Below are 10,035 nucleotides of genomic sequence, written 5' to 3'. Positions count from 1 at the left end.
AAATTGTTGCATGTTGCGTTTATATTTTGTTTAGTATAGTAACTACAAAAAGATGGATGAATACCATTAATTGAATGACCTAATCTGTTTTATCATTAACGAAAGAAAAGCCAATGAAAATAATAATTCGAATAGCAACAGATGACGTAAACAAAAGTCCACACAGAGATCCTATTAAATTAATTATTTTAATTTCTAATTCTAGTCCATACACCGTGACGAAAGGTGACGTTCGATTGCACCGACGTCCAACGTTGTCCCTCCCGCAGCCATGCGTATTACGCTTGTTGTTGTTGAACTGGTTGTTATGACTGGACAAGGCCTCGGACTAAATTAGGAGAGAACCCCTCGTCGCTGCCACGGGAGACCTGCCAATGGAGGGCATGGACATAGACCTGGACCCGGAGTTCGTTCAGAAATTCAACTGCATGGGCACCACTGACAAGGACGTCCTCATCTCAGAGTTCCAAAGACTGCTGGGGTTCCAGGTCAACCCGGCGGGATGCGCTTTCTTCCTTGACATGAGCAACTGGTGAGTTCGGGGATGTGGGGCCTAGCTTGTATAGCTAGGTACATTTTGAGTAGTCCCCGAGGCTCTCTTTTTCTCTTGCATGTATAGCTTATTGTGTCGATATTTTGCACGGACTGTCATTGCTGCTAGGACATAGCTATGTGAAACTGTAGCTAACGCCAGATAGTTAGTCACTGGTCATCTGTTACAAATTAAGTCTAGCTACCTTTTGCTAAAAACAAAAGGACGTATTGCAACATAAATATTCACCATAACTAACCTGACCAGATTTGTTAATTGTGTAACGTTAGCTAGCTAACATTAGTTGTAAGCGTTTGAACTAGTTGTGGTCTAGATATACCGCTAATGTTAAAGCTTGCGCCAAGAGGCTCTAGGCGTACATTTTATATCACCTCACAAGTGTTTGTGATATGATGACGTAATTTAATCGGTAGTGAGCTAATCTAGGCTAGTGATCAAGACTTTATCAGTGAACATAATAAAACAATCCTGATAAATGACCTCGACTCATTCTTGCAAGGGAAAATCATTATCAGCAAGATATACTTTTACATTTTTTCCCTTCTTTTAAATGTTCTTGTTGTGAAGTAGTTTCAGGAACTGGATCAGGTTTGAATACTTGCTAATTAAACATGGCATTGACTCACCCACTCTTCTAAATGCCTTTTGCCATTAAAATAGGAATCTACAGGCAGCCATCGGTGCCTATTATGATGTTGAGAGTCCCAGCATCAACACACCATCCATGTCCTTTGTGGAGGATGTGACGATTGGTGAGGGAGAGTCTGTTCCCCCCGACACACCATTCACAAAGACCTGGAGGATACAGAACACAGGTGGGGTTACCTTTCAGACATCTACATCATATCTCCATACCTATGATTCATCAATGTAATGTCACACAAGAAGAAAAAGCTTCACTGCAATGTAAGACCCAGAAACCACTGGCCTGTAAACGTGTGTACTCTCTTTGTCTGTCTCTTTCACAGGTGCAGATTCCTGGCCACCGGGGGTATGTCTGAAGTACATTGGAGGCGACCAGTTTGGCCACGTCAACATAGTGATGGTGCGCTGTCTGGAACCCCAGGAGATCTCAGACGTCAGTGTGCAAATGCGTAGCCCCGCAGCGCCCGGCATGTTCCAGGGCCAATGGAGGATGTGCACACCCACAGGGCTGTTTTATGGAGGTAGGTCCAAATGTTGCAGACACACTGTTTTGTGGACAACATGTTTTATAAGTGTGTAATTATCCACACATGTTAACCTTTGCATGTTTGTGGCAGGTTAGTGTTTATCGACATGGATCTTGTTCTGGAGGCAGCTGTGCTGAGTGGTCAGTAGCTGGCACTGCCACAAGGTCATACAATCTGATTTTATCCCTAACCTTAACCACACTGCTAACCATAATGCCTAACCTTTTAATTAAGACCAAAAAGCTAATGTTTGTTTTCATGAATTTTTACAATATAGCCAATTTTGACTTTGCTGCTGGCCCATCTAGCAGAAACCGCTCAGTTCTGCCTCAAGGGCAAGACTCATGACATTAAATGTCAACCTGCATGTTTGTGTGCTGACTAGAGGTCTTCACGGGTTCAACAGACCTGAAATTCTGAGATCCGACACGGGACCGTAGCGGGTCTGGGTCCTAAATTCAGACTTTTGTCTCAGATATTGGTCAGGTCTGATCTAATTGCCACGTCTCGGGTATGTGCAATTAAAATGCATTTACTGACTGGACCCAATTGGACCTGTCCTAATTTTGTGTGATGAGAACTGCGAGCTTGTTATCTGTGTCAGCTAATTGCAACTCAATAATACGTACAGCTTTTGTCCAGCTGAAACTGGTTCCGGCTGCTTCCCTCACATGCTGAGAGTGAGAGAGTGAGAGAGAGAGAGAGAGAGAGAGAGAATATAAATAAATAAATAAATAAATAACAGCCTAGGCTACAGTTGATTGCTAAGATTAAGTCCTTCTTCATTGACGTAAAAGGAAAGAGTAGAGTGAAAAGAAGCCGACAAAGGGAATTTCCCCGGGGGCAAGTTTTAATATCGTAGTGGACAAAGATAAGAAAGCTGGCGTGGTCAAATGGACTGTGTGCATCTCGCTATTTAGGTTTGATGCATTTTGTATTTATCAATTGTTTTGTCATTATTGTTATTGTAGGCCTATTTAATCAGTTCTTTAAATAACCTATGCAAAAAGTGGTTTGTTTCATTTTGTTGATACATTTTTGTTGGCTAAAATAAATTCTAACCGTCTTCAATTTTGTCCTCCCTATTTAGTTCAAGGGTTAAAGTAGGCCTGTTGTAAAATAAATAGCATCAGCGTGTTGATGTCATTCGCTGGATTGTCCTACGGTAGGCAATCGACTTTTGTTGGTCATTAATTTCATCCGTCTATATAATAACCTGTTCGTATTTCCCCTATAAACAATGACTTTACTTACTTTTGATATTACCCTAATAAAGTTAAGCAACTTTTGTGAAGGTTTGGTGGCGTATGGCTATTATTAGGCTTACTGCAGGCATATGAAGGCAGTGCGCTCCGCCACTCCAACTGACTTTGACAGTTGAATTTGAGGTGAGGAAGAAGGTTTTAGGCCAACCAGACTTACTCCTTTAATCTAACAATATAATTCTTAAATGTCTCCTTTTTAATATAAAAATGTAATTAATATCATACAATATAATTTAGGTCTATATGCATGCAATGCCCTGATGCATTTATTGCTCAAATCTCCAACAGCTGAACTGTGACATAGACACAAAAAAAAAATATGAAAGTAAAAACTAGTAAAGCAATGAATAGATTCTAATGTTTTGAATATGCTGCACATCAAAACACAACAAAACATTTTTTTAAGGATGTGCCTGTGGATCATTTGGCCAATATGGCTTGTTTATTGATGGCGCTGGCAGTGCCCAGTTGGAGGTTTCTTTCTCTCTCTTTCTACTCTCGGATCTGAACCAGCTCGGGTCTGTTTTCCACTGTCCTTTTCGGAACGGGTCTGACTGTCCTCTGGTCTATTCGGAACGTGTCTCAGTGAGGAAAAATAATAATATCTATATATATATATTGGGTCGGGTGGGAAAGCCACGGATCCATTTCGGACCCATGAAACGTTTTTAGTGTGAAGTACTTTTTCAAAACATTGAGTAGTCAATCAATGTCTTGAAATTGGTCAACTTGACCAAAATGTAAAGTAAACTTTTTTCTAATTGACTACTGAGCATTTTGGATGTTTAACTCCTATCACTACCACCAGTGCTGTCTCCTGGACAGAACAAGTCACCCTTAATGCCTGGTGTGTGTCACTCTCTCTGTCCACACAGACGTCATCTGGGTGATCCTCAGCGTAGAGGTGGGTGGCCTTTTGGGCGTGACACAGCAGCTTTCCTGCTTCGAGACGGAGTTCAACACCCAGCCGCACCGCAACGTAGAGGGAGACTTCAACCCTTTTGCCTCGCCACAGAAGAGCAAACACGACGCCGGAGACGACAACAACTTCAAAGAGCCTGGAGGAGCCTGGGAGGGCAGGCAGGACGCCATCCAGCAAGATGAAAACGGACTGTCTCACAATGCTGTAAATAGAGCATCGAATGGGCTACAAAACAATCTGTCAGTAGTGACTTACAGTCAGGTATGTATGAATGAATGAATGAACCAAGGTTAGCTTGCCTCGAAACAAGCTGATGTCCACTCCTCACTGTTTTTTGCTTAACATTGACAGAGCACAAGTTCAATTTCTGTGCCACATTTGGATGTGTGTAAAAAGTGCTCTATTCATGGCTGGTTTTGAAACGTCCGATTCAAAATAAAAAAATGTTGTTGTCACAAAAGATTACAGTGTTCAGTTCACAACCATATACTGGTGCAATAGCCCTCAGGTTTTCCAGATGATGCCACTACTGTAGCTTTACAGTATGTGTGGAAAAATCACAATTAGATCTCTGCTCTGAATTGTGGCACAGATAAATTGTTTTCCATCAGTATTGTTAATCAGTAATCTATGAAAAGCATTGTTGTGATTTCGACACGTTATACATTTTTCCAGTGTTTACTGCACCCTCACCTGGCTCAAAAGTAAGCCTATCTGTCACCTTAGTGACCAGACACAACAGACAGACCTTCTAAAAATTGCACCATTCTTCTATGCAAAACAATAGTAGTAGAGGAAAATGTAACATGTCAACCACCGTGCTCCATCGTACCACATTATGCAGTTGAACAGATGTTGAAAACACACATGAGCTCTTTGGTATTCTATGCATCTGTGCAGTTCCTCTAAGGCAGGCGATCCCAAACTTTTTCACTCAGGCCCCACCCTTCCAGCATTGGGGAATATCCCTGTGAGGTCTGGAGGGCTGCTCTTAAAATTGGTTATATTTCCCCCACCATAAAAATGACTCTCCAATGCTTTTGGAATATGTTGTGCTCCCTGACTGTTAACGAGCTGGACAGAGTGAAGAGACTGTAAATGTAGCGCCGTTATCATTTCTACTCAGTTACATCTATATATTTTTTTGTACTTTTACCCATTTTTCTTCCCAACTGGTAGTTAGTCTTGTCCCATCACTGCATCTCCCCTACGGACTCGGGAGAGGCAAAGGTCAAGAGTCCTCCGAAACAGGACCCTGCCAAGCCACACTGCTTCTTGACACTACTTGCTTAACCCGGAAGCCAGACTCACCAATTTGTCGGAGGAAATACCGTCCAGCTGGTGACTGAAGTCAGTTTGCAGGCTAGAGCACGGTGGGACAAGGAAATCCCGGCCGACCAAACCCTCCCCGAACCCAGAAGACGCTGGGCCAATTTTACGCCACCCGGTCACGGGCTGCTGACACAGCCTGGGTTCGAACCTGGGTCTGTAGTGAAACCTCAAGTGCCTCAGTGCCATAGACCGCTGTGCCACTCGAGAGGCCTAGTTTTAGTAATTTCAGTGTTGATTGAGATTGTGTGCCCCCCAACCCCCCCCAAAACAAAATGTGCTATTTTGTTTGCTCAAACCACCGGATTGAATGGGTTCATTTGCTTAACCCGGCCAACAGGGCCGTACGTTTGACACCCCTGCTCTAAAGGTCAACTCTACGGGTTTCCCAGACCCATATTAAGCATAATCCTGGACTAAAAAGCATTCTCAACTGATATTCGCCATTGAAAGAACCTTGTAGTCCTAATCTGTTTCTGGGAAACTGGTCCTACGTGTCAGTTGGTGGTTTTCACTGAGCAATAACATCCACCATCTGCCCAGTTTATTCCCCTTTTATTAATTTACCTGTTTATGCCATAATAACCCTTTGTCAGTTCACAACCATATACTGGTGCAATAGCCATCAGAGCTGTGTGTGCCTGCTCTAAATCACCTCCTACTTCTGTCAGAGCAATCCATTTTATTCCAGCATTGTTAATTTACTGCCACTCTTGGCTGGGTAAACTAGTCTGTTCAGAAACACATGCTTCTGTTGCTCATTCACAGATTTTATTGAGCCAGTAATAGACTGAGGTACTTCCTTACATACGGCTGAGCTTATCTTTCTGAAAAATACAGCTGTTCTGTATGTAGGGGCCTGCCCTGTTCCGAATGGCCCAGCATCGTCCGGGTTAGGGGAGGGTTTGGCCAGCTGGATTGTCCTTGTCCCATCTCGCTCTAGCGACTCCTTGTGGCGGGCCGGGTGCATGCACGCTGACCTCGGTCGCCAGCTGTACAGTGTTTCCTCCGACAAATTGGTGCGGCTGGCTTCAGGGTTAAGCGGGCAGTGTGTCCAGAAGAAGTGTGGCTTGGCAGGGTCGTGTTTCGGGGGTAGCATGGCTCTCGACCTTCGCCTCTGCCGAGTCCGTACAGGTGTTGCAGCGATGGGACAAGACTGTAACTACAAGTTGGATATCACGAAATTGGGGAGAAAACGGATGATCAATTGAAACAGGATGTACCTGAGCTCAATTTCAAGTCTCATAGCAAAGGGTCTGAATACTTATGTAAATAAGTATTTTTTATAAAGTTGCAAAAATATCTTAACTTGTTTTCGCTTCGTCATTATTGTGTGTAGATTGAGGACATTTTTTAGAATCCATTTTAGAATAAGGCTGTAAAGTAACAAAATGGGGGGAAAGTGAAGGACTCTGAATACTTTGTGAATGTATATAGTCTAGTGAGTTTGCGTAGGGTCAGTGAAGATATTTTGGGCACCCTTAATGGACTATTTAGCTGTCTTATGGCTCGGAGCCTGTTGGCCATGTCTCCGATATTGCTTGCCGGACGGTAGCAGAGTGAACAGCCTTGCTTGGGTGGGTGGAGTCTTTTGGCATTTTTTCGGGCCTTCCTCTGACATTGCCTGATATAGAGATCCTGGATGGCAGGGGGCTCGGCCCCCAGTGAAGTAATGCGCTGTCCGCACCACCCTCAAGCGCTTTGCGGTCAAGGGTGGTGCATTTACCATATCAAGCTGTGATGCAGCCAGTCAAGGTGCTCTCGATGGTGCAGCTGTCAAACTTTTGGAGGATCCGAGGACCCATACCAAATATTTTCTGCCTCCTGAGGGGGAATAGGTGCCACCGTGCCCTCTTCACAACTGTGCAGGTGTGTGTGGACCATGTTAGGTCTTTATTGATGTGGACACCAAGGAATTTGAAGCTCCTGACCAGCTCCACAACAGCCCTGTGGATATGGATGGGGACGTGCTCTCCCGTCTTTTAACTATAGTCCACAAAGCTCCTTGGTCTTACTGGCGTTGAGGGAGAGGTTGTTGTCCTGGCACCACACTGCTAAGTCGCTGATCTCCTTCCTGTAGGCTGACTCATCTCCATCAGTCCCAGGGTCCCTAGCTTGGTGATGAGCCTGGAGGGGACTATGATGTTAAACGCTGACCTGAAGTCTGAGTTATTTCCCCTCTTATACAGGTGGGAGAGGGCAATGTGAAGTACAGTTGAGATAACGTCATCTGTGGATCTGTTGAAGCAGTATGCGAATTGGAGTGGATCTATGGTGTCTGAGATGATGGTGTTGATGTCTGTCATGACCAGCCTTTCAAAGTACTTCATAATCACTGAACTATCATGCAAATAAAAATAATAATAAAAAAATATATATTTGCCACATGCTTCGTAAACAACAGGTATAGACTAACAGTGATATACTTCCCAACAATGCAGAGAGAAAAATAGAAAAATAACAGAAAGATTATAACTCGTAGAATACATTGTGTTGACTGTGTTCTGTCTCTCCCCTCAGGGTGTTCATGGACCCTATCCGTTAGGCCAGAGTTAGACAGATGGAGACCCAGGCCAGGTGGTGCTGAACAGACCTGGGCATGCTGATGCTGGCCTGCGGCAGGGGCACTGGAGAGGGGAGGGACACATATTTCATACAGACTCTAGACAACTCTCTCCCTTGAGCCCTACCCCATTCCACCAAAACACAAGCTACAGTGAGAACAAGGGGGCACCTATCCCAGTGAACACCCTACCAGCATCATCAGCACTCTCCCAAGATCAGCATGAGTGAATGCGACATAAAGAGTGCTATAAATCCTACATTCTACTACATACATGTTTTATTATTATTTGTAGCTGTCAACACACCTCATTAGTGTAGGGTAGGCACTGCTGGTTGAGCTTAGCAAAAGGATGGATGTGTGTGAGCTTGAGCAAATGAAATGTGTGAGAAAAAAGCCATCAAAAACTATTTTGCCTGTTGAGCTATTATTGTAGGATTTGAATCTTTGTCTGTGTTTTCTGAATTGTGCATGTGTGCACGTGTATAGTTTCCTTTTGGATTTGACTGAACACAGTGGTGGATACAACTTTGGTAAAGAAGTTGTGGTGACCTATGTATATAGGCCAGGTAGGGTTATGTATCTAAATAGATTAAACAAAATAATACTAATAAAAAATATATAATTCTCCACAGGTGTTTCAGAAATTAGGATACAGGCCTGTGAATGAGTTGCCCCGTAAACAAGCCTTTGCTGTACTGTACTTAAGACACATGGATCATTCAGTGGTAACACTTGTTCTTTAGAGCCAGCAGATGGTGCTATTAACTAAACAACCAAACCAAATGGTCTCTGAAACATCACGACAGACATTGACAAACAGACTTCCCTTTCCCATCATAGGGAGAGGTATTTAAATTCTGGGTTTGTGACTGCTCAAGCCATTGACAATATCAGCACCGTTTGTTTTGTTTCTGCAGTTTGCACGATGTCACTTCAGATGTTTACAAGTGGTGATTTGATTTAGTTTCTGTATGCTGTCTGGATCTAGATATTATTGTCTGTTGTAATAGTATATATTCTCCGTGTTTTAGTTTTCTTCCACACTTAACAACGTTGAGTCCCGTTTTGATTGTCAAATTAAGTAGAGTGAGTGCATACGCTCAAAAAGACAGGTTCAACCCTGGAATTCATTCATTCCTCTGCGTCAAAGTGGAATGCTCTATTACGACATGTAGTCATATTAATTATTGTTTACAATTACATGGTATCAACCAAGTTAACATCATGTTATGCAATTTGTTTCCCATTTGGAATGTTATTTTAATTTATTTGATTTACCTTCACGTTCTTCAAGCAATCAAGATTTCTCTCCTTCAATGTTTCACAATTTCCACAAGGTTATAAGTAAATGAAAAACAAGGAAATTGATGACAATTGTTATTCATAGACTAAAGATCTTGTAGATGCTCATACAAGAGTCTTATCTCATGGTTTCTTCTGATGAAAAGTCCCTGTTTTCTTGTGGCTGTTGTGCTTTCACACCAGCCTTTCATATTTATGTATTTGTCAAGGGCATTATGTTAGTCCTCTGTGTTCACTGTTCTGCATTTTACTCTGAAACCAGAGAGTGTTTAATTCTTAGCTTTATTCCGTTTTTTTATTTTGGTGGGAGGGTGCAGTTTTAAGCAAGATGGCATGGAGATTGGCGCGTTTGCATAGTCTTATGATAGAACATTCATGAGAAGAGAAAATGTCAAATTAAAGCCTTTTTCCTATATGTATAAATGAACATTTTACGATTAAATTAACACTGAAACAGAAAATGTGGCACCAGGTTTATTTTTTGACTCAGTTTTGACTTATGTAACACACTGTTTGAAACATTGGTTAGCAGGTGACGGTAATGATTCCTTGGAATCGGCCCCGTTTGGCAGGGAGACAACAGCACAGTTATATGTTCTCTTTTGCCAGGATTTTTATATATTTTTTACTAGTTAAGAACAAATTCTTATTTTCAATGATGGCCTAGGAACAGTGGGTTAACTGCCTTGTTCAGGGGCAGAACGACAGATTTTTTAAACTTTGTCAGCTCAGGGATATTGATCTTGCAACCTTTCGGTTACTAGTCCAACACTCTAACCACTAAGATGAGGCTGCAGTTCCCAAATGACAGAACAATGAGATATTGGGTCCCAGAGAAAAACATTACTGTGGCAATACAAACAACTGCAAGTCTATTGGTGAGAAGTAAGCAGTAGTGGTGAAAGAGGGGTTGCTTCCCACATTTA

The 10,035-nt window shown here is 42.6% G+C and overlaps 1 protein-coding gene across 1 annotated transcript; it reads left to right on the top strand.

The window, feature by feature from the left end:
- Positions 1 to 240: 240 nt before the first annotated feature.
- Positions 241 to 9,570, top strand: LOC124003341 (protein ILRUN-like). The gene is made up of 5 exons (XM_046311507.1): positions 241 to 532; positions 1,214 to 1,368; positions 1,522 to 1,719; positions 3,866 to 4,173; positions 7,762 to 9,570. The coding sequence occupies exons 1-5, from the start codon at positions 375 to 377 to the stop codon at positions 7,795 to 7,797; spliced, it is 855 nt and encodes a 284-aa protein (XP_046167463.1). The 5' UTR covers positions 241 to 374; the 3' UTR covers positions 7,798 to 9,570.
- The last annotated feature ends 465 nt before the right edge of the window (positions 9,571 to 10,035 follow it).

The sequence above is a fragment of the Oncorhynchus gorbuscha genome, linkage group LG18 (assembly GCF_021184085.1).
Source record: "Oncorhynchus gorbuscha isolate QuinsamMale2020 ecotype Even-year linkage group LG18, OgorEven_v1.0, whole genome shotgun sequence".
In the NCBI taxonomy this organism is placed as follows: Eukaryota; Metazoa; Chordata; class Actinopteri; order Salmoniformes; family Salmonidae; genus Oncorhynchus; species Oncorhynchus gorbuscha.
The sequence above is the reverse complement of the archived record's forward strand: the minus strand, read 5'-3'. Positions and strand labels throughout refer to the sequence as shown.

What these genes read in the sequence shown, in the direction of transcription:
- LOC124003341 (XM_046311507.1), top strand. Translation starts at nt 375, where the DNA reads ATGGAGGGCATGGACATAGACCTGGACCCGGAGTTCGTTCAGAAATTC. An exon ending in CTGGAGGATACAGAACACAG is followed by an intron (nt 1,369 to 1,521) that starts GTGGGGTTACCT and finishes TCTCTTTCACAG; the next exon opens with GTGCAGATTCCTGGCCACCG. An exon ending in CACAGGGCTGTTTTATGGAG is followed by an intron (nt 1,720 to 3,865) that starts GTAGGTCCAAAT and finishes CTGTCCACACAG; the next exon opens with ACGTCATCTGGGTGATCCTC.